This window comes from Lithobates pipiens, unplaced genomic scaffold (assembly GCF_037356315.1).
Source record: "Lithobates pipiens isolate NorthernLeopardFrog02 unplaced genomic scaffold, aLitPip1_a1.2 Scaffold_3, whole genome shotgun sequence".
Lineage (NCBI taxonomy): Eukaryota > Metazoa > Chordata > Amphibia > Anura > Ranidae > Lithobates > Lithobates pipiens.
Genome location: NW_027507790.1, coordinates 284,739,168 through 284,764,868, shown reverse-complemented (window position 1 = coordinate 284,764,868; position 25,701 = coordinate 284,739,168). Strand labels below are relative to the sequence as shown.

The 25,701-nt window shown below is 41.8% G+C and overlaps 1 protein-coding gene across 3 annotated transcripts in view; it reads right to left on the bottom strand.

Annotated features, from left to right (window-relative positions):
• Window positions 1-1,181: 1,181 nt before the first annotated feature.
• The window catches only part of LOC143941212 (GRIP1-associated protein 1-like), a 146,188-nt gene continuing 121,668 nt past the window's right edge, over window positions 1,182-25,701 (bottom strand). For all 3 annotated transcript variants that reach the window (XM_077463255.1, XM_077463257.1, XM_077463256.1), the window contains one exon: window positions 1,182-6,795. In XM_077463255.1, the coding sequence (XP_077319381.1) occupies window positions 6,703-6,795 (93 nt within the window). In that variant the 3' untranslated portion in view covers window positions 1,182-6,702. The remainder of the gene's footprint in view (window positions 6,796-25,701) is intronic.

Sequence of the window (25,701 nt, the reverse complement as noted above, 5' to 3'; positions counted from 1 at the left end):
CTGTCTGTGTGAGGAGGGAAAGCCGGCGATGAGAGATGATCTCATATGTTTACATATGAGATCATCTCCCATTGGAGACCCCGATCGCGCTGTAAACGGCCGCTGTGATTGGCCATTTACAGCGATCTGTGACTGGCTGTGTCCAAAGGACACGGCCAGCACAGAACTTCCCTGATGTACGCTCGCGGTGGCGTGCAGAGGTGAAATAAGTAAATAGTCCAGGGACGCCCACCCGGCAGATAGCGTCCGCGCTGTAGCCATCTTTTGGCTATAGCGCGGGCGCGAAGTGGTTAAGCCAATATGTATTCTTCTACACATTTTTGGTAAAAAAAAATTTTTTTAAAGCATATATTATTTGGTCTGTGCAAAAGTTATAGCATCTACAAAATAGGGGATATATTTATGGCATTTTTATTATTATTTTTTTTAACTCGTAATGGCAGTGATCAGTGATTTCGGGACTGCGACATTGCAGCGGACAGATCTGACACTTTTTTGGGACCATTGGCATTTATACAGCGATCAGTACTATAAATAGCCACTGATTACTGTATAAATGTCACTGGCAGGGAAGGAGTTAACACTAGGGGGCGATGAAGGGGTTAAGTGTTTGCTAGGGAGGTGTTTGTAACTGTGGGGGGCAGTGGACTGACAGGGAGAAGAGACAGATCGCTGTTCCTGTTCACTAGGAACAGCAGATCTCACTCTACTCCCCTGAGAAAACGGGGATCTGTCTATTTACATTGACAGATCCCTGTTCTAGATCTCTGAGGAGCGATCGCGGGTGGACATCGCGGCCACTGGCCATGCGCATCGGCTCCAGTGTCGTGCCCCCTATAGCTCGGCCGTGCCAACCTGCCTCAGTATAATGACTGCGGCTGGTCGGTAAGCAGTTGAAAAGCAGTGCGACTGACTGAAATCGGATCGCATTTTTCCAGTGCGGCAAAATAGGTGCATGCATCTTTTTTGTGTGGGTGCGATGCGATTTGAGCCATACAAAATGAATGAGCTCAAATCACACGGCAAAGAATCTCACGTGATTTGAACATGAATGCGGTGCAATTCCTCTCCGAATCACTTACGGTTTACTGCACAGCACTAAAGCACTGTTAATATATTAGAGCTACATTTCATGTATTTAGATGTAAGAGACAAATCTTAACATATGAAACAACAACAGGTTGAATTTTGAATACTTTATTTATTTCCAGTTACATACATGTTGTATTCCTGCGCTGGCAGGGGGCATGCGTGGTTTCGTTGTATGGCTGTTTTGGCGCGCATCCTTCCTGCGACTTCCACTGCCAGCTGCAAAACCCACAACGCCTCTCAAACACACTCTTCTCGTCAAATCAATGCCTGTCCACACCATGGTTTACAAAGGACGTTATGTGTGAAGAGAAGCATTTATTAACAGAAATCTGTCACAGGCCTCGGCATCGTCTCCAGTGTACAGCAATGGTCCGCTTTATATAGCTACACAAATTCACATACAAATAGATATATACAAGTCATTTTACGGGTCATGGTGCACTAAATATATCACAGATTGTTCTACTATTTATATACTTAATGCACCATGCCATTATATATATATATATAATAGAGCAATCTGTAATGTATATGAAATGCACCGTTACATTACATAATCCAATATACAGTATCTGAAGCTCATGGGCATATTACACTGTTATGTCACAAGATGATCTGTGCCTTTTGAAATATGTTATTCATCAGTTTTCTGCAAGGCAAGGAATTATTTTGGATATAATTTTTCAGACAAAAGTACCTCCTGCAGAGAGACAATTGCTATAGGACTATATGGGGTCCATCATAGGACATTGTCTTCATGGACCTCTGTTCCTACCTTCCTCATCTTCCCAGTCATGTCCTTCTTATTACAAGCTTTAGGTGAACCTAGGCTTTTCCTATGTAGGGCAAAGCAACAAGTTCACTTCAAATTCCACCCCCAGGTCGGGCCTATACTTCCCTGTGTAAAATACAAGTTAATCCCGCTGGAGTTTTCGCAAGACTGGGGACCATCTTCCCACCCCATGGGATGGCACTGTTAGTCTGAGCAGCCAGTCACATTAATGAGTGTCCCATACCCAGAGGTACCAGGAATGGCACAAGGAATGCTGTGGGCGAGAAGTGAACACAAATATAGGCTGGTGTTGGGGGGGGGGGGTCAAGCCTTAAAGGAGAAGCACAGCCAAAGCTGTGGATCACAGGAGTGCAGTTCGTTCTGCACTCCTTTGACCAATTTTCAGCAGAGAGCTTGCTGTTGGCTGATGTCACAGAGCCGGTCTGGGCTGGGGAAAGATCGCGACCATATGGCCGGGATCCACCCAGATGCCTGGACCGGTGTTGTGTCCAATACTGTCCCCCGGATAGTGTCCGCCTTGTACTGTGCTTGCGCAGTACGGAAGACAAGGAGACGCCGAAAGTCTCAGAAGATCAACGGCGCCTGCGCACTGAGTGCAGATTCAAGCCCCACCATCCAAGTGGACATAGAGTTAGAATAAGAAATTGCAGAGCGAAGCGAGGCCGTGCCCGAAGCGTGGCGAAGGGCCCTGTTACTAAGTGTTACCTTATGTCCACTTGGATGGTGGGGCTTCAACCTGGACTCAGGGCACAGGCGCCCCTCATCTTCGGAGACTTTTGGAGTCTCCTTGTCCTCCGTACTGTGTAAGAGCTGCGCCTGCACAATACGAGGCAGACACTATCCAATGGGGGGGGGGGGGGGACAGTTTTTGGCAGAACACTGGCACACGGCTCAGCCTCTAAGCGAGCTGCTGAGAGCCTGAGCCAGACACGCCCACCCCTCCACAGCTCAGCGTTCCAGTGGGGGGGACAGAGCAGAGAGCCAGTGACTGTCACCAGCTCCCTGCTGACGGAGCACTGAGAACCGAGCGATCAGCGGTCTTTGATCGCTCAGTTTTAGAGCTGGCGGGGACTGACTGATGAAGCATCCACTTAGGTAAGTATGATTTAAAAAAAGCAAAAATAGAAGAACCCCAAAAATTAGAGCTGCCGATTGGCAGTCAGGGGCAGCACTTTTTCCAGGTTATACCTTAGCTGCACGTTGTACATTTGTCCTTGTGCATGGATATATGATATACAAGGTCTGCTGCCGACACACAAAGGCTTACACTGGCCATACATTATACAATATCTTATTAACTTTCCTTAATGCTGCATACACATGACCAGACTTCGATGGAATGAATCTGTTGGATAATACGATCGTGTGTGGACTCCAGCTGACTTTTTTTTCCCCAAAAGTCAGACAGACCTAGAAATAAAAAATCCGGTCGTAAAATCCGTTCGTGTGTATGCTAGTCCGGCGGACAAAAACCAACGCTAGGGCAGCTATTGGCTACTGGCTATGAACTTCCTTATTGTAGTCCGGTCGTATGCCATCACGTTCAAATCCATTGGACTTGTGTGCTTGTGTGTGGCCAAATCCGTTCATTCGGAAAGTCCGTCAGAAACTTGGCTCAAAGTCTGTCAGGAAGACCGTCGGGCCTAGTCTGTCGAAAAGTCCAGTCGTGTGTGCGCGGCATTAGATTTACATTCAACCATGTAGCGCAAGGGCCTGCCTGATTGCATGCAAATTGAAAGTGTTTAGGTTTGCCCTCATATTAAATGGTTTTGTTAAATCAAAAGGAAAATTGTACAAGAAAATTGTATAATGTATGGCCTCTCCTTCCTAAATCATTATTCTAAGCACAAATAAATCACACTGTCCTGCAGAATGATATGCAGCATAGACATTTTGGAAAGACTTAGATGGATCAAAATTCCTCTGGTTCAGCAGGAATTGTACGAATTTCAATCCATCTATAGGCAGGCTGGTTTTACTGAAGTCAATCTATCAATGTCACAATACAATAGCACAGTGGAAGGGATTCCCCCCACAACACTGTGTTGATGGGGAAATCAAGAGATTTTCTTTCCTTTAATTCGATATTTAAGGAATGAAATGGGTGGAGTACCTAACATCTACAAGCTTAATTTTACTGCAGCAGCATGTTTGGGGAAGGTCCCCGGTGAGGTCAAACGTTATTTAGCTAGATAAGCAATACACATTTTAGTAAATTGGTCACTAAGCAGAAGCCTCACAAGGAAGCTGAAATTCCCAACTTCTAGGACATACATAAGTTTCACGGCAGCTAGTCGGTGAGCTTCTTACCACAAATAAATCAAACTCACTTAGATTCCCCCTGTACAATAAAACTAAGCCCCGATGAAGAGAGATTTGTGCATTGTTATGTTGGCTGTCAACTTTTGAAAGACCCTCCTATAGTGAGAAATAAAGATTTTTCATCTGGACCAGCCCCTAATGCTTAGTGTTCTCATCCTTTCACTGCATACATGTGGTTTTCAGGCAGTAAAGCTTAAAGTGACAGAATTTTGGGGCCGTCGATGCCGGCCTCCTTCTAAACATGGTAGTTGCATGTTATACATGCTTTTCATCCATTGAAGACTATGGAACCAAAAAACAGAAAAAAAAAGTCCCTGGCCCTTTCCATAAAATGCACAGATGTGAACTACATCCATAGGAAACCATGATAAATGGACTGCAGTGCGTTTCTTCAAAACTGAAAATGCACAAAAAAAATGCATTGGTGTGAACCCGGCCTAAGTCACAAACCCAGAACAGTCACACTGCATACATGTGATCCCCATCTCTTTATTTCTTTTGGGTCAGTGACATAACTGAAGCCAAAGCATTAGGATGAGACCCAGGGAACTAGCATTCTCATTATGCTCATGATATACTGTATATACCCTTTAACCCATTTCTTCTCATAAAAGAGGTTAAAATATATTAAGTGCCACATCCCTATAACAATATAAACCTTGTGAAGATAGGACTTTTAGGCACAACATTTTACATAAAATGCAAATTTTTATTACATGTATAATATATACATAGAAAACGCCACTTTTTTTTTTTTTTTTTACAAAATACCATAAAAACAATAAAAGTTTAAATTACATTAATATCATGATATATCCTTTCCAAAGGTAATGATTTTCTATGGCCAAACACGTTTCCTGGACATAGTCTACGTATTCAGGAGCCATTCGTATCTTTGTGTACAGAAAATAATCTAAATGAAATAACCTAATTAATACATTCATGCATCGTCTATATCATCCTATTGTATACCCCGGGTGCTAATATTTCTCCCCTTACTTAGACAGTCTATCTGGGATGACCACTTATGGGTATACAATGGAATGATATAGACCAGCCATTTTCAACCAGGGTGCCTTCAGATTTCTTCAGGGCTGCCTTGGCAAAAAGCCTAAAAATTGTCCCAAAATTGTTTACAAGCCAGTGGGTGGGTCAAGCCGGCCTTTTAGTTACACAAACCCACAGGTTTTCATTGTGCACCATTAGAACCTTCCAGGCGCCAGCTTCCTAACAACCAATGATGTCATCAGATATTAAGGAGGACATCATATACAGGTACAGCATCCTTGTTTACCTCTCCCCCTCTCTGTCAGCATTGGGGTCACATTAGCTGAGAGATGGAGGGAAACTGAGGGAGAAGAGAAACATTGGAGTACTAGTCAGTGCAAGTGTGCAAAGGTGTATTTGCTTTGGAAGAATAAGTAACCTGTAAAATGGGGTATCTCGTGTGTGGAGGTTACTGCGTTATGTAAAACTGTTGGCTTTTTTTTGCTTTTTACACTTTAGAATGGGTTTCCTCGAGATTTTGGGGTTCCTCGAGATTTTGCCTTCACCAAATAAAGGTTGAGAAACACTGATTATAGACAATGAATGTATTAATTATGTATTTCATGTATATTATTCTATGTACACAAAGATACTGACAGCTTCTGAAGAAGTGGACTATGTCCAGGAAATGCGTTGGGCCATAGAAAATCAGTACCTTTGGAAAGGATGTATCATAATAGTCATTTTCAATTTTTGGGGTTTTTATGGTATTTGTGAAAAGTGCAAATTTATATACATGTTGCATTTTTGTAAAATGTTGTGCCTCGAAAGTCCCATCTTCACAACATCTCCCATGTTTCTACTCCTTCTCATGATGAAGATGGAAGTAGCTTCAAGTCCAGGAGTCAGAGAAGAAAGGCTTCTGCCTGAGGCTTTTCACACAGGTATACTGCATTGTGACATAGTTGTTGAATGATGATATGGCAGTTCTGCATTAAATCAGAAAGCTGTAGGAAGGATAGACAGTGCAATTAAGATGATTTGAAGGCTGTCATTGCCCAGTGGTTCTGGATATTTTGGACACACAGCATAAGATCATGTAAAAAGACCAGCAAAAAAACATTTATGAAGGGCAGCCAAAAGCAGAAAAAAATGAACAAAAAAAACACAACTAAAAGAATAAAGAAACACCAGGAACAATTTCTCCCAATATATATATATATATATATATGTATATCTCTTCAGTATTCAGATGAGATCTGTGCAAATTCTTCTGTACATTGTAACCTGAAGTAGTGTGCCATCACCACCCTCACCGTACAAAAAGAAAATCCTTTTTAAGACGACTAACTTTAAAATGAAGACACACAAACATGAGGAATGCATGAGCACAGAGGGTGGATTCAAACTAAAACTGGGGGAAATGTGCCCTTTACAGGTGAACTGAATGGAGATGGATAGAAGAGTTCAATATTAGAGATGGTTTTAACATTGCTGGAGTCCAGACTTCAGCTTGCCAAGCCAGTGGTGGGGCTCTCATGTGCGGCGGTTACACATTCCTTGCTGAGGCGGACAATCTCCTGGGAAAGGGCCTCCAGATCCTGTATGGGAGACACAAGTTACTTTATTATTCCAAAAAAAGAAATTCCATCCCTAGTGCTTTTACTCCCCCGTATCCCCTAAAAAGGCCTCATCTGATACCCTGAAAACTTACCAAACCCTACAGGAAGAGTTTTCTCTCACAAGACATACTTTTTCTCCAACAGCTACAACACGCTCTACAATCACATATGGCAAAATGAAAAGTATCCCTTCACCATTGCAATGTACTGTGGGTTGGCGAAAGGATGTTTTACCACTTGACTCAGAACAGTAGGAAAATATACTAGAAATACGACTCTTAGTATCGCTATCATCAACCCAAAAACAAGCCCAATTGTTCCTCTTTCACAGGGTATACCACCCCCCCCACCCCCCAAAAAAATGAATCTGCTGGGTTCATGGAAGAAAGCCTCATACACATACTTTGGAGATGTTTAAAATTGTTCAGCTACTGGGAATCCATTTTCCAAACGCTGAACATGAACACTCCAACTTAATAAAAATTCTACATCTGCATAATATTCTGAACATGTTCTACTCAACACAATTACCATTAGACCCTTGCATAGCCATACTACGTATCCTGCCCAAATCTCTTGTTCCTGAATCCTTGCAACTACCAATCACAAGATTGCTTTTCTTAGCATGAAAACTGATTGTGAAAAAATGGGTCTCCCCTTCCCACGTTCTGTTCATGGAAAACCTCCATCAATACCATTTTGGAGAGGGAAAAGCTTATGTATCAGCGCAAAAGGGTTCCCACCAAAAGTTTACAAGCTCGGGGCTCAGTGGCTAGATTCCCCTATGCTTGCCCTACTTGATAGACTAAAATAGACTATTGTGATGAGTCAGAGGGACAATCTTCATTATGTCCAGACTCAAAAAACACCTATACAATAAAAAGCTGCTCTATACCTTGATGATATAGCCAAATTAATAAAAATGTTACATATGCATAATATTCTGAAGACTAGGTTGTTTAGAACCGGTAAGATACCATTACATATCATTTCTGTAACAACATGCTAATGTTACCTTATTTATGGGTACCAAGACTGAGAGTCTTATTGAAAATGTTGTGTCTCTGCTTATCATATTAAGGTGACCAGGAACAAAGTAGAGATTGAACTGTTTTACATTCCCTCCCGCCTACCAAAGGAAAGAAGGGGAAGAGGATGAATAAAGAATTTTGTTTTACATTTTTTTCTCCCCTGCAATACGAGTTCTTTTTATGATCCTACAGACCAGAATCTCTTTTCCTTTTCAAATGTATACAATGTTTTGATGAAATCTACAGTATCTACAAATTGAACTTTTTGTTCAAATAACAAATAGCGGATTACAAAAAAGGCCAAATCCAGCAACTGTAGTAAGCATTTTATTGATTTGCAGACAGCCAACATATTCATTATTGCTTTTACAAAGAACAATGATTTGGTTGCATCAGTCCAGTCTACCAGGGAGAATACAAACAAAAATGATCCCGCTACAGTTATTTAGATACACTAGAGCTGCACGATTCTGGCTAAAATGAGAATCACTATTCTCTCATGATTCTCGCGGTGTAACAATCTTTCACATTTTAAAACAAAAAAAAATGGGCTAACTACTGTTTTTTTTTTTGTTTGTTTTGTTTTTTATTCATTGAAGTGTATGTTTTCCCAAAAAATTGCATTTGAAAAAACGCTGAGCAAATACAGTGTGACAAAATATTGCCACAATTGACATTTTATTCCCTAGGGTCTCTGCTAAAATATATATAATGTTTGGGGGTTCCAAGTAATTTTTTAGTAAAAAATATTGATTTGAACTTAAGAAACAAGTGTCAGAAAAAGATTTAGACTTTAAGTGATTAAACTTCCTGCATTTACACATTGTTTAAAAACTTGGCAGTCTGCTTGGATTTTTTTCTATACACACAGAAATTTCCATTTGATCTAAGAAAGTTATTTACGTTTCATTTTAAAAACTTGGCAAACTGCCGGGATCACAATTTGTTTAACGATTAATTGTGCAGCTCTAAGATACACATTTAGTTATTTTGGGTTGGAGGCCAGTTCACCTACCAGTTTGTTTTAGTGAATACTATAAAGTGCGGCGCTAATAAAATACTGTATGGTAACTAAATATACAACAAACAGTAGAGCTGCACCATTCTGGACAAAATTAGAATAACAATTTTTTTCCTTAGAATAAAAAGATCACGATTCTTGCAATGTAAAATCTTTCACATTATGCAAAAAAAAGGGCTAATTTTACTGGTTATTTTTTTTCCATTCATTTTTTTTTTTTTAAATTGCATTTGAAAGACCGCTGCGCAAATACAGTGCGACATAAAATATTGCAACAACCACCATTTTATTCTTTAGGGTGTCTACTAAAAAAAATATATATAATGTTTGGGGATTCTAAGTAATTTTCTAGCAAAAAAAAAAATGATTTTAACTTGAAACCACCAAATGTCAGAAAAAGGTTCAGTGTTTAATTGGTTAAACTTTTTTCACTTACACACAAAGTCTATTCCATTGACAAATTGTTACAATGTTTACACTTAAGTTCCACTGATAAAGAATGTTTGGATTCTTGGCAGACTGACTGTTTTTTCTCTTCCTTTCTTTTGATGGCTTCAGAAGAGCAGAGAGAATTCTTTGCATAGATAGAATTGTGAAACACTTTAGTCACGATCGTGAGCACGATTCTTGAGGATTGTCTAATGAACAGCAAAAAAAAAAAAAAATACAAAAATGAAGGCCGGCCACGCATGGTTCGGATCTCCCCTGGTTCAACAGGAACTGGCCGAGATACCAACTGTTAATAGGCAGGCTAAATGTACCAAGTTGATCGATCGATCAACTTGGGTACAACCAGCCTGCCGGATTCTTTTGTGATTATTGCTAGTAGATGCTGTAGCTGCTCGCAATAATCACGGTCTTCTTCCAGCAGGTCAGCTTCCCCCCGGACCCTTGGTTACAGGAAAGAAATTTGCATCCTGTATGGCCGGCGTAAGTCTTTGCCAATCAATAACATTGCTGTGAAATAAGTTGTAAGCAAATAGTGAACGCACTCTTCTCCATTATTCACCAACAGCAGGACAGGGGCTCAGTAATGGGCCTCTCAGATACAGAAGGTTGAATGCACTCAGGATAGAAAGATCCAGGGCAGATGATCACCCAAGCACATGCAACATTAATCTTTTTTTGGCAGATCGATCACCTGATCACATTTGTAGGGATTCAAAGACCAGGAAAAGACAATAGAAAGCACAACCACACTCACATAAGTCAGTGCAGATATGGGAGTAAATGCCCACAAGCACACGGTGAACATACAACGTTTATGCATTTCCTAGTGGGGTCTGCACACCATTGCTGCAAGACTAGGCCTAACCACTGAGCTGTTATGTTGCTAAAAGCCTGTGTATCAGCATGGATATGTAGACCATCAGTCCACCCACAACAGGCATTTCAGGCACAGGTGGCAGCTGATGGGTGAAGCTGGCTCCCCTGACTTTTTACATCGATTGGGAGATTCCAGCTATAAGATCACCCAGATGAAGTGAAAGCCTGCCCAGAGTCTCATTTCTCCTGCGTGCAATCTCAATAATGAAACACAATGGCAGGGTGAGGACATTTTTGACTGGCTGTGGCATGCAGATAAATCTGAAAATTCAGATATTAGGATATTTTTGCCACTGGCATCCCCCAAGAGAACCAAAAGTGTGATCCTATTACACGACTAAGGAAGCACGTAGTAGGTATGGTCTGCAGGACTTCAGTTTAAGTAGGCTTGCACTGGGAGAAGACAGATGCAGCCATTTGTGACCTCCTCTTTAGAATATGCTAGTTGCCTGGTTTTTCGATATTAGCCCTCAGCATTGCTTTCTACTCTATGTTTTTTTTTCCAAGTGAGCGACTCTAAAAGTAAAAGACAGCCAGGCAATTAGTATTTTATAAGGTTGTCAGCAATGGCAGCCTGCATTATCATCTCTGCACAGGTTTCTTTAAGCCCACAGACAGCATACATAGAAGTTCCATTGAGAAGCACAAGGCTTGCAGTGGCCGTTTGCTACCTGCTGATGTTCACAGGGTCATATTTTTGTTTTAGGGTTGTGCAAATGATGCCATGGAAAACAGCAACCTCACATTTTCAAGCTGTAAAATATTAAGTGAAAGAATATTACATTTGCAGGAATTTGTTTAATATCATCTTCTCCTGCCCATTATGTTCTCTAAAAAGCATTAAGTAATAGCAATAATGACTGCACTGTAGCCTAATATGGGTGTTTCTTTCATCTAAATGTTATATAAATGGACACCATCACATAAGCACAGCAAATGTTCTCTCTCATTCACATTTTCCTTAGAGATGAGATTTTGAAAATTAGGTCAAAACTTAAAGCGGAATCCCCACTATGATTTTGCACAATGCAAAAAGCAGCAAAAAACTCGGTAACACTCATAATTACAGTGCTTTGAAAAAGTATTCATACCCCTTGAAATTTGCCACATTTTGTCACGTTGGAACCAAAAAGGTAAGTATTGAGATTTTATGTGATAGACCAACACAAAGTGGCACATAAATGTGACGTGGAAGGAAAATGATAAATGGTTTTCAATATTTTTTACAGATAAATATGTGAAAAGTGTGGGGGAGGGGTATTTGTATTCAGCCCCCCCGGAGTCAATACTTTGTAGAACCTCCTTTCGCTGCAATTACAGCTCTTAGTCTTTTTGGGGGTGTCTCTACCAGCTTTGCACATATAGAGAGGACATTTCTGCCCATTCTTCTTTGTAAAATATCTCAAGCTCTGTCATTGGATGGTGAACATCTGAACAGCAATTTTCAAGTCTTATCACAGATTCTAAATTGGATTTAGGTCTGAACTTTGGCTGGGCCATTCTAACACATGGATATGGTTCTCAACCCTGTCCTCAAGTACCCCCAACAGGCCATGTTTGCAGGTTTTCTTTTATCTTGAACAGGTGCTTTGAATCAGTCAATGGTTTGGTATTATGGACAGCTGTTTTATCTAAGAGAAATTCCCAAAACATGGCATGTTGGGGGTATTTGAGGACCGGGTTGAGAACCACTGATCTAAAACCATTCCATTGTAGCTCTGGCTGGATGTTTCGGGTTGTTGTCCTGCTGGAAGGGGAACCTCCGTCCCGGTCTCAAGTCTTTTGCAGACTCTAACAGATTTTCTTCCAAGATGTCCTGTATTTGTCTCCATCCATCTTCCCATCAACTCTGACCAGCTTCCCTGTCCCTGCTGCCACCACCATGTTTCACAGTGGGGATGGTGTGTTCAGGGTGATGTGTAGTGTTAGTTTTTTGCCACACATAGCAATTTGCTTTTAGGCCAAAAACTTCAAATTTGGTCTTACTGACCAGATCACCTTCTTCCACATGTTTGCTGTGTCCCCCACATGGCTTCTCGTAAACTGCAAACAGGACTTCTTATGGCTTTCTTCTTGTCACTCTTCCATAAAGGGCAGATTTGTGGAGAGACGACTAATAGTTGTCCTGTGGACAGATTCTCCCCCCTGAGCTGTGGATCTCTGCAGCTCCTCCAGAGTTACCATGGACCTCTTGGCTCTTCTCTGATTAATGAAATGAGATGTTCAAAGCTTTTCTTTCTTTTTTTTTTAAACCTAACCCTGCTTTAAACTTCTCTACAACTTCATCCCTGACCTATCTGGTGTTTTCCTTGGCCTTCATGATGGTTTGTTCACTTAGGCCCCTTTCACACTGTCAGACCGTTCAGGTCAGTCTGTCAGTTTTGATGGCGGACCTGAACGGGTGCTCCATGCTGGTCTATGGAGCGACGGATGTCAGAGGTGACATGTCCGCTGACATCCGACCCGGTCTGATCCGCCAAAAGCAGACAGATGGCCCTACGTCCGAATCTGGTGAGATCTGATGAAAACGGACGTTTTTATCCAATCTCTCCATAGAAACCAGCAGCGCTCCACAAGCCCCCCCCCCCCCCCCCCCGCCTGCTCAGTGAGCAGAGAGGGACCTGTCATCCGCCGGCTCAGAGGAAATTAATGGAGAGATCTCCGGTTGAGCTGGTGGACTCCGTGGAAGCGGATCCACCTTGTGGGAATGAGGCCTAAGGTTTTCTAAGAAACCTCTGATGGCTTCACAGAACAGCTGTATTTATATTGAGATTAAATTACACACAGGTGGACTCCATTTACTAATGAGGTGACTTCTGAAGGCAATTGGCTCCACTAGATTTTAGTTAGGGGTATCGGAGTAAAGGGGGCTGAATACAAATGAATCCCAGACGTTTTACGTATATTTTTTTCCAAAAATAAAAATTTAAAAACAATCAATCATTCTCCTTCCACTTCACAATTAGGTGCCACTTTGTGTTGTTCTATGACATAAAAATCCCAATAAAATACATATACATTTTTGGTTGTAACATGACAAAATGTGGAAAATTTCAAGGGGTATGAATACTTTTTCAAGGCACTGCAAGTAAATAAGCTACAATGATATATAAATGTGAAAATATGTTTGAAAGTCTTTTTTAAAGGGGCACCTAAAGCCTTTTCTATATATTTGAGGATTAAAGTGAGAAAGAGAATCAGTTCAACGTAAGTAAACTTATTGGTGTGTTTTATCTTTTTAAAGGAGCTCTGCAGCTTACACTTTCATTTTAGAACACCAGCATGGTAACAGTATTACAAACAATAGTTATAATTCACAATCCAATATAAACTTACATCTCATGTTATGAGTGCTGCCTGTATACTGGCCATCTCTTTAAACAACTTCCTGGATTCCCTGCGTTTTTTGCAGCTTCTCCTCTGTGGTTTACTTTACATTTCTAAGGACTACATGGTCCATGGTACCTTGCTTCCTGTTTTGACTGCACCTCCTAAAACTTTCATCTTAGCTCCAATGTAGTTCAGGAGGAAGGTTCTGTAAAATTTGACACAGCAGTGCCTACTTACAGAGCATAGTGAATACGTATCACAGAATTCAAGTAAGCAAATGTGTGGGATTCTTCAAAAAGTATGTTTAGATACTTCAAAGTTGTTCAGATTAATAGGAGTAGGCTAGAAAAAAAAAAAGAAAAATTCAAGTGGAAATTAATATAAGAAATTTGAATATAGATCAGAGAAGAGCTTTAAAAGCTTTGTTTCCATGTAAAGTTTGTAATTATGTATGTAGATGGGTGGAGCCATATTAATTAGCTCATTACACAGAATCGGGCTCTGCTGTGCTTTGCACATTATCTTATCCTGGAGCAATAAGTGTTGATCTGACTGTTGGCCTCTGTTCAAATCGGCACAATTTGACATATCAAATCGCATGCTAAATCACAGCCTATTGCTGGCAATGGCACTGTCCAAATCGTTGCGCCGCTGGCTTTCCTGCGCCAAAGTGATTTCCAAAAGTAGTTCCTGCACCCCTTTTGGCGACTTCGGGAGGTGATTTCAATAGACATTTGTGCAAAAACCCGCAGAGAAGTCTTTCAAATCACTCCCCTGAACTCGCACTGAAATGTGGGTTTGAAATCACGCAAGTTCAGCTGAACTCCCACAATTTCAAACCCGCGTTCAGTGTGAACGAGGGAAAACACCCGCAATGATCCCGAACCTAGAGGCCATTCGATTTTTATCTAGGATTTTGGATGCATTGGGGGCTCAGGAGAAGCAACTTTATTTTTTTTTACTCAAAATAATATGATCTGGCAAACCTAACTAATGTATAGTTTTCATTTGAAGTAGATGTATGGTAGAGAGCCGAGGGGAGTCATTATCCCAATCGGAGTAGAAACAAGAGGACCCTCCAATATAAAGGGGGCTATTATAGGCACAGCAGACAATATGAACTCTCAACACAAACTACAAAATTTTACTTTTTTACATATCAAAAAAAGACTGAAAATAGAATAATAAAAAAGTCAACTCAATAGTATATAAAAAAAAAAGGGGAAAAACTCAAAAAGGAGGGAGGGGCTCGGACTTTATAGGCACAAAATACTTTAGTATAATAAAAAATGTATTATACAAAAAATATTAAAAACATTAAAGCACAGCCATGTCTCGAGATCAGGTAATATAACATCAGTATGAAAGACCGATAGATAGATAAACCACACACTTCTCGTGATTATTACAACGGTGATCACACCAAAAGTATCCAACACATCAAATTAACGGGTTAAACTTAATGCTTATAACTGAGTATTACAATTGTTGGAGCTTCAGAGAGACGGACTCACTGGGAAAACATTACAAATTCAAAGAAATATATAGAATTACTCCAACATAATGAGACACGTTACAATAATAATTACAAACTCTGAGGTGAACTAAATGAAAATTATGCCAGAGCCATTTATCATAATAATAATTTTCTTACTATTACACGCCCCCATAGCTTGTGAGGACTAATTGGGTCTTGTTGTGCCAATTCCTATTAGGCAGGCTTTGGCATCATTTTCATTTAGTTCACCTCAGAGTTTGTAATTATTATTGTAATGTCCAACAGTTGGAATACTCAGTTGTAAGCATTAAGTTTTAACTATTAAAGTGGAAGTAAACCCTTCTATCGTTTTCAGTCAAGGAAGCCGCCATGTTGGCCTCTAATGATTCTTCAACTGCCATAATGCTGCACATGTGATCAGTTATGACACCGGCCATTGGATGGTTTGAAAGTTTGGTTGAGGGCACAACCAATGTGAAAGTTAGCATTTCCGGCATGCCGGGAATGTAAGTGTTTTGTGAAAACTGGGTTTACTCCCGCTTTAGGTTGATGAATTGGTGTATTGGATACATTTGGTGTGATCACCATTGTATTAATCACAGAAGTGTGTGGTTTATCTATATATAGGACTTGCATACTGATGTTATATTACCCGATCTCGAGACATGGCTGTGCTTTAATGCTTTTAATATTTTTTGTATAATAAATAAATTTTTTAGTATACTAAAGTGTTTTGTGCCTATAAAGTCCGAGCCCCCCCCCCCTTTTTGGGCGTTTCCCCTTTTTTGTATATACAAATTTGGGACGAGGCACTTAGTACTGTAGCAGTATCCACAGTACCACTCTGTGGTGATACACTTTCTTTATGCAACTCAATAGTAGTTGTTCTCAAAACCTTGACCAGAGAGAATAAATTAATGAGACATCCGACGCATTTCGACAGTAGGGTTTTTTTATTCTTCTTCTGGGATGCTCATATAACAGGTACAAGGATATTCAAACTGTATTCAGATGCGTCAATGTACTCAGCTACAAGGCATAAAACCACACAGAAGTGAAAGTGTTTGCCACCTTCCGAGGAGAATGACAGAGAAAGAGGATCGCCACACCCGGACCAGTGGAGCCACTGGGGTCACCAACAGTAGGAGGAAGCCTCAAATTCACATCCAGGAAAAATTGGGACGATTGCTAAAAATAGGCGTTATGGGAGCCGGTATGTGTGCTGGCGTTATCTAATTCACAATGCTGGGATTAGCTGAAGACACCCAAAGCTGAACCACCAAAGGCAGCCAGCAAATAAAATTGGTCATTTCTGTCTGTTTGTCTTTGGTGGTTCAGCTTTGGCTGTCTGTTCTTCATCTAATCCCAGCATTGTGAACTAGATAACGTCAGGCTGAACTGGATGGACTCTTGTCTTTATTCAACCTTATGAACTACTATGAAACTATTGAATAATAGCTGTAGGGATATAAGGAGCAGGCACACTGAGGAGTCCCCACGTAACAGTAATTATCGTCCCAATTAGTAATATATCTGAGGTAGCAACCTCCCCTCACAATCCAGAAAACCAAGTATACTGTTGAGTAATTTTGTCCCAGGGAGCCACTCGAAAACACACCAGCCGCCACTGTAGTAAACACCAAATGCGTGTATTTTGCCTTTTTTTTCCTGGCTTGTTTTTAGCTGTGAGCTTATACATTCCACATTATGTATTTTCCTGATGCTCCTGAAGAAGCACAAGGCGCGCAACATGCAGAGCGAAGAGCAAGTCTACATCACTTCACTGCAATATAGCCATACTCCTTCATCCATTGCGACAATGTTATGATATTTGTATCTGTCGGATTCCGCATAGTTTTAAATTGGTTATATACAGTTGTAAATCTAATTAGTATTTGACTTATTAATGTGGATTTTAATATTCAAAGAATTTTTTTCTATTTAATAATATTATATATACCGTATATACTCGAGTATAAGCCGAGATTTTCAGCCTCTTTTTTGAGGCTGAAAGTGCCCCCCTCGGCTTATACTCGAGTCATCGCTGTCTGCCCGCTCGATCAGCGTGTCGAGCAGACAGACAGCGGCCATTCTATAATTCAAAAGCCGCGCCTCCGGCTCCGCCTTCGCCTGTGATAGGCGGAACACTGAATTTCCCAGCAGCCTGTGTTCCGCCTATCACGGACATCGTATCATCCTCGTACTACGGACGAGGATGATACGATGTCCGTGATAGGCGGAACACAGGCTGCTGGGAAATTCAGTGTTCCGCCTATCACAGGCGAAGGCGGAGGCGCGGCTTTTGAATTTTACAATGGCCGCCGAGGCGCCGACGAAGAGGGCACGGGACGGAGGCAAGGCACGGCACGGGACGGGACGGAGGCAAGGCAAGGCACGACACGGGACGGAGGCAAGGCACGGCACGGGACGGAGGCAAGGAGGCAAGGCACGGGACGGAGGCTCGGGACAAAGGCTCGGGACACAGGTAGGCTGGACACACACACACACACACACACACACACACGGATGGAGACACACACACACACAGGGATGGATGGATACACACACACACAGGGATGGATGGATGGATGGAGACACACACACACAGGGATGGATGGATGGAGACACACACACACACAGGGATGGATGGATGGATGGATGGAGACACACACACACAGGGATGGATGGATGGATGGACACACACACACACAGGGATGGATGGACGGACACACAGGGATGGACGGACACACAGGGATGGACGGACACACAGGGATGGACGGACACACACACAGGGATGGACAGGCATGTCTCACCCTCGGCTTATACACGAGTCAATAAGTTTGCCAGTTTTTTTGGGGGTAAATTGGGGGCCTCGGCTTATATTCGGGTCGGCCTATACTCGAGTATATACGGTATATATTTGTACATCTTGTCTGGTCGTGCCTAAAAAGTCCAAGCCCACTTTTTCCCAATTTTTTTCTACTATGAAACATACCTGCTCCCATAACACCTATTTTGGACAAGCTTTCCATTTTTTTTTTCTTGGACATGAAATTGAGGTTTTTTCCAGCCTGTTAGTGAGTCCAGTGTTTAGCCCGGGTATGGCAGTCCTCTATCTCAGTCTCCTTGGGAGGTGGCAGCACACTTCCACTTGTGCGTGGTTTTATCCCTTGTGGCTGAGTACACTGAAGCATCTGAATACAGTTTGAATATCCTTGTACCTGTTATATGAGCACCCCGGAAGAAGAATCCAAATCTCTACTGTTGAAATGCGTCGGTGGTCTCAATTTGTTCTCTCTGGTCAAGGTTATAACAACAACTACTATTGAGTTGCTTTACTTACAAGCCACTGACTTTTTTATGATTCCATTTTTAGTCTTTTTGATATGTAAAAAAGCACCATTTTATACAATTTGTGTTGAGTTCATATTGTCTGCTGTGCCTATAATAGTCCCCTTTTTATTGGAGGGTCCTCCTGCCTCTACTTCGATTGGGATAATGGCACTCCCACAGCTGGTCAAGGTTTTGGCAACAACTATTATTATGTTGCTTTATTTACAAGCCACTAATCATTTTATGATATTTTTTTAAATCTTTTTCATATTTAATAAAGTACCATTTTATACAATTTGTGTTTGAGAATTCATATTGTCTGCTGTGAGTAAAATAGTCCCCTTTGATTGGAGGATATTCCTGTTTCTGATTTCATTTTAAAGATTGACTTTAAATGCACAATAAATGGCAAAACTGTGAATGAGCATTTGGTGCAGCACCAGAAAAAAAGGTTCATCTGGATGGACCAATAGAATATATCTGGGAATAAAAACTAAACAAAGCAAAGACATTTTGCTATAAATGCAGCTTTCCTAATGTTTGATCACTTTATAAAAACACAGCAAGTTGTCCATGCCGCTGGTCCCATTTAGAATCCAAGCTTCAGCTGACATGGGGGGCATAACCCTCAAAGGGTCTTTAGGGTTTGGGAGTTGCAGAGATGGGCCACAGCCCTGGACCTGTACAGCAGCCTGTGGGCAACTACATTCATTGCACCACGTGCCAAGGGGCGCTCTGAACGCAGGATCCAGTACCCAAAGCAAACATTACAGGCAAGCTCAGATCATGATAGAAGTGTCACGGTGGTAAAATACATCAGATGAAAAATAGGAAATTCTTCTCAAAGTGGAGAAAGCTTCTGTCACCTAGGGACACTAGAAAAAAACCTGAGGATCGCAGAGGGGGTGGGGGGAAAGCGAGGTTATATGGACACATGAGGGGATGAACCCAGCCAAACTTCTGCCAATGTCCAATCACCTGAACCCCCCCCCCCCCCCCCACCCCTCTTTGTCCCACTTCACAGGCATATATTAACTTCCCAGGAAAACAGATGCATGCTCTAGATGAGGAGAGAATTTGGGGGTAAATTTGGGTAATGCCTGGACATACAGGGTGTAACATGTAACTAAAGCAGTAGACCCCCACACAGCACCTGCTATCACAATTTAAAAACAGAGTTCTATGAACAAATAAACTACAAGCTCCACTGCCACTGCAGCAGCCAGTTTGTGATTCATTGATTCTTCCTACTTTTCACTACCTGTCTGCCCATAAAGAGGTACAGGCAAAACAGCTGCACTGAGTATCTGCGGGTGCCTGGCACTGCGCCCGTGAATCTACTGATCAGCGGTGCAATGCTTTGCAGGCTCTATTGTAAAAAAAAATAAGAATAATAATGAATGCACATTTTTTTACCTGCAATATCAAGGGAATTTATTTATTTTTACAAAAAGATGAACCCAGCCTTTATCTGCCCTGCTATGGTAATGTATCACTCGCCCTACGCTGACCGCTTTTCTCCCCACACCTTCCCTGCAAAGGATGTGAACATGTCCATCACGTGGAGCCTCACGTTCTCTACATGAAGGTTAAGGCGACACTGAAAGATTCTGCTTCTCCCAGCACTAGGAAAAGGCTTTTCATGTTGCTATTCCCAGGATGCAGGTTCTATGCGATCAGAAAATCAATGGAACGGATTCCTTGCACACTGGCAGCCTGAGATCTGCTTGACCTTCTCATGTCCTCCGTGTACAAAAGAAAGTAACATCTCACCGCAAACAAGAGGCTACAAGTCTCCATGTGTGTAGGGACTACAGGGACAGTCTGTGCATTATTCTCATAGACGGGAGGTGACAATGTATATGTATAAATCTAATCAACTAAAGCCAACGCATAGGGGTTGATTTACAACAGCTGGTGTAAAAGTGGGCCTAATACCCCTACAAATGTGTTCCAATGTCATGTTTTGGTTGAACATTTAAAGAAACCTTTTGAGAGTGGCTCAGTTTAACAGCCAGGCACTTATCATTATCATAAGGTCATCAGAAATGGCAACCCCACGTTTTTCTTAGAATTGTTTAAGGTTAAACCCAAGACCGATATAAAAACACCATTTAAAACACTTGTAATTGAATTATACTGTATAATTACTACCTGCATCCTGTCAATTTTTTTTTATTATTATTGCAAGGAGATCACAAAGACTGAGCTCAAATAAACATGGACACTTCTATACAGTTGTAGGTGCAAAATCAATACACACATGGCAGCCATTGGAGAAAATGACACAAGAATACATGGGCTTCAAAGTCTATGTAAGACACAAGTCCCATTTAGAATGATGAAGTGAAATCTGATTTAAATGGTGAGAGTCCAGATTTCAGATTCCCCTGGAGACAGAACAATCAGCAGCTCTGGGGAGCCTCGTTTTAAGGAAAAAATAATAATTAGTAGGGAGCAATAGTGCAAGTGGAAGCTTCTTAAAGCTCATATTTCCTCCCCACCTACCTCTTCCCCTGAAATCTGTCCAGATGAAGGACACAGCCATCAACCCCCCCCCCCCCCCCCCCCGCCAGATTTCTAGGTGTAATCCTGACAAGTCGCGCTCCGTTCTGTACTATGGAACCGTTCTAATAGGAGCGACTCCAGTTGCTCCGACTTAGAAAAAAAGGTTCCTGTACTACTTTGGGGCAACTTCAGGCGACTTGCATTGACTTCTATACAGAAGTCATTTTGCAAGTCGTCGCTGATCATGTGCAGGTCGCGGCGCTGCAAGTCGTGCCGCCCCTGTGTGAACCGAGCCTTAGTCTATGCAAAGTGGAGGTCCATGCAGAAATCTTTCAACACAACTTATCAGAGAAAGAAATGAAGATCTATATATTCCCCAATAGCTGTTGGATGGTGACGTCTTAAGGTGATTTTATGTCTAAGGTAACAGGATTTAGCACTTCCTGATTTTTTGGAATGGATGACCAACTGCAGTCAAAAAGTAAAGTAACGCTATTAACTTCTTCAGATCTGCGCTATAGCTGAACAACGGCTACAGCACGGACCTAATTTGCCAGGAGTACGTCAATAGACATCCTCCCGTGACCGAGCGGCTTGCACGCCCCCTGCAGGGCATGCACGGCGTGCTCTGTGATCAGCGAGTCTAGGCTGATCACAGATCGGAGTAAGGGGTCGATCCCGATACCCCTTACCTTGTGATCAGCTGTCAGGCAATGACAGCTGATCATGTGATGTAAACAGAACCTGTAATCAGCTTTTTTCTCCTCACGCTATCAGCGCAATACACAACAGTGCCGCCTACCAGTGCACACCACCAGTGCCCACCACCAGTGGCCACAGTGCTACCCATCAGTTTCACCAATTAGTGCCTCATCAACAATGCTGCCCATCAGTGTCACCTTATTAGTGGCCATCAGTGCCACCTTATGTGTCCCCATCAGTGCCACCTTATGTGTCCCCATCAGTGCCACCTTATGTGTCCCCATCAGTGCCACCTTATGTGTCCCCATCAGTGCAGCCTATCAGTGCCCACCAGCGCAACCTCATCAGCGCATATCAATGAAGGAGAAAAATTACCTATTTTCAAAATTTTATAACACACTATGAAACATGATTTTTTTTTCTCAAAGTTTTCCATCTTTTTTTGTTTATTTAGCAAAGAATAAAAAGCCCAGCTGTGATTAAATACCACCAAAAGAAAGCTTTATTTGTGTGAAAAAAATTATAACAATTTTATTTGGGTCCAGCGTTGTTTGACCGCAACTGGTCTCGGCAGGAGGGGGGGTTTAAGTGCCGAGTAAGCAAGTGGTTAAGGGAATATTGTACCTATTTTTCCTCATATCTAAAACATTTCATACAATCCACTGCAGCCTCTGATCATGAGAACTATGGAGGATATTGCTAGAACCAGAGAGCACACTTTGTTTGCCTTTTTACAGGCTTACAGCCAGTCACTAGGTACGGCGATCTAGTCGGCAGGGCAGAAAATCAGTGGCAGAATAGCAAATAGCATCACTAAGCAAGTATCCCACGTCCTTCAAGAAAGTTTAAATGCAATGTGTATATATGGCCAATGCGATCATGCTTTGAAAACTAATATAATTTTAGCCTTACATTGACACCAGACTCAGAAAATCGCTCATCACGCGGCACGGGTTACAGGTGGAAATATGACTCAGTTCCACAATGTCGCTACCATAACAGCATACATTAGGGAAAGTATTTTCACAAAATCCTAATTGCTTTATTCTTACCAAAAGACAACTAAGAAAAAAATGAAAAGTAATAAGCTGAAAAAAAGAAAATCACATTAAGCCATTAGAATGATTAGAAAAAGGAGAATATTTATTTTAATAAAACAGACTGGATGCCGATCGCTGTTAATCCCTTAGATGCCATCTGGAATACATTACAGCGATGCCCAGATCATGCCGGGACGAGCATCAAGCCGTAAGGATTAGCATATATAAAATGTATTATTAGCCCTTTCGCTGAACACCAGATCTCACTGCTGAGGCAGGACAATCAGAGGCAGCTTTCATGTATGGAGCTTTTTCATTATGGTTTCAGAGAACCATTACTGACATCACAGTGATGATTGATATACTTTTCAAGGAGAATTTCTCTTCTGCTGGAGCCATTCCGATATTTGGGTTACCGAGCTCCCTCTGTTTTCATTAGTGACAGCGATAGGGTTGGGAAAGGCAGTTGCATTTATAACACTTTCTGAATGACAAAATAGACTAGGGCCACTTTATCACTCATTTTCAAAGGTCAAATTTTAAATATGATTGCCCCATAGCCAGTATTATTATTGGATATTGGAAGAATGGATGAGAACTTCCTATACATGTTATCACTTTGAGCGATAGGTGTAACCTTTTACAACCCACTACAGGAGAGTTTACTATAAAGATAAGTTCCAGGTATGGATATTTTTAAAAATAGTTACATTGGTCCAGCTTGGTCAAATAGAACTATTCATATACCATAGTTTTATTCAGAGAGCACTTTGCCCTTTCTCAATGCATGCAAAGCATTCTCCGATTGGACCAGAGGGGGGATCAGCAATCCACCTCCCCATCTTATCCAATCAGAGAATGCATTCTGCTCATTGTGGAAATGCAAGGCATTTTCTGAATGGAGCCCATACCGTGTAGCCAACCTCCTGTGCTGTCAATGAATCAGGACGGCTGCTTGACACAATACCCATAAGCTAATGGAGATCACTGTGGTAGCAATGCCTACTACAGTGTTTTTCAGCTTTTAGGGGCATCGGCTAGGTATGGTATAAGCACAAGTACAGTAAGGGAAAAAAGTATTTGATTCCCTGCTGATTTTGTACATTTGCCCAGTGACAAACAAACGATCAGTCTAGAATTTTAATGGTCGGCTTATTTTAATAGTGAGAGACAGAATAACAAAAAATCCAGAACAACGCATTTCAAAAAAGTTATAAATTGATTTGCATTTTAATGAGTGAAATAAGTATTTGGCCCTTCACAAAACAAGACTAAGTACTTGGTGGCAAAACTCTTGTTGGCAATCAGAGGTCAGAATACTACCTTGGAGGTCCTTTTCCTCAATTTAGCTCCCAAGTTCCTAAAATCATTCTTTAGGACACTCCATCCACCTCTGACTTCATCATTGGTGCCAACGTGCACCATGACAGCTGGGTCTTCCCCAGCCCCTCCCAGTAATCTGTCCACCAGATCCGTGATGTGCCGAACCCGAGCACCCGGTAGACAACATACAGTTTGGCGCTTCAGGTCTTTGTTACAGATTGCCCTCTTTGTCCTCCTAAGAATTGAGTCCCTACCACCAGAATCTGTCTTTCCTTTCCCTTCGCTCCCCTCCTACTCTCACTGTAGGAGTTCTTCCCCTGGCAGCTAGGAGAGTCGCTCAGCTCCAGCAGTGCTGGTCCCTGACTGGGATCACCAATATCACTCAATGGAGCGTACTCATTGGGATGCTCCAGCCCTGAATCGGCCTCCCTGGCACTTGCCCCTCTACCCTTCCTGTCACCCATCTACTCTTTGCTAGTGCCTGCACCTCTTTGTCTCCACCCACCTCTGTGCCGGCACCTGCAGTGTACGTTCCTGGCTCTCATTTAGGGTGGAGGGTCCTCTCAGTGCTGACAGTTGCTTCCCCAGATTCAGAACCTGGGCTTTTAGGGAAACAATGTGCTTACATTTTGCACAGCAGTATTCACCCTCGATCAGATGATCAAGGAACGCATACATGCCGCAAGATGTACACAGAGTCGCCTCTCCACACCCGCCAGTCATCGTACCTATTAATTTAATGAGGATTAGAGATTATACCCAGTCCAAATTACCTAACAACTCGCTTTCTGACACTAATACTCAACAAGACAGTACACAGGTACTCACAGACCAGCGTGCACCCACAATACACAAGTACTAACGATCCACACACTACTCAGACAACACTCAGGTACTCACACTACACAGGTATTATGACCCCTCTTATAACCTCCTGTTTTAAACTCTGGTTTTTAACTCACCACTTTGACCAGTTCCACTTAGACAGAGTTCCCACAGACTCAAGATAAGCAGCTCATAATGAGTTCTACACAAAGTTATATAGACCTCAAGCACCTGTGCCCAATTAACCACTCCCCTTAATTAGTAGGCTGAAGGAAGTAAAAGAAAAAACAACTATTTAAAAAGTGTCAGAAAAGGGTATTAAAAAGCTAAAAGGAAAAGCCCCAAAAGAACCTAAAAATGCAACCCAGCAGTCACCAGCCGTCACCAGCCGCCACCAGCCGTCACCAGCCGTCACCAGCCGTCACCAGCCGTCACCAGCCGCCACCAGCCGTCACCAGCCGTCACCAGCCGTCACCAGCAGTCACCAGCCGTCACCAGCAGTCACCAGCAGTTAAAGCAATACTTGTTCACACTCCACTCAAGGCTCCACTGTTTAGCAATCAATTTATAACTTTTTTGAAATGCGTTTTTCTGGATATTTTTGTCGTTATTCTGTCTCTTACTGTTAAAATAAACCTACCATTAAAATTATAGACGGATCATTTCTTTGTCAGTGGGCAAATGTAAAAAAATCTGTAGGGGATCAAATACTTTTTCCCTCACATTACATTGGTCCAAGCTGGACCATTGTAACTATGTAAAAATATCCATAACTGGAATTCATCTTAAAAAAAAAAAAAAAATACTCATCCAACCTCTCCAAAATAGATTTACAGACAAGTATTTATAGAGAATTATATTTTAAAATGCTCTCTTCCATGCAGAATCCAATAACGATCAAGGTAAAAAAAAAGCAAGAGATTAGTAAAAGTTGCCTGCATGATAAAT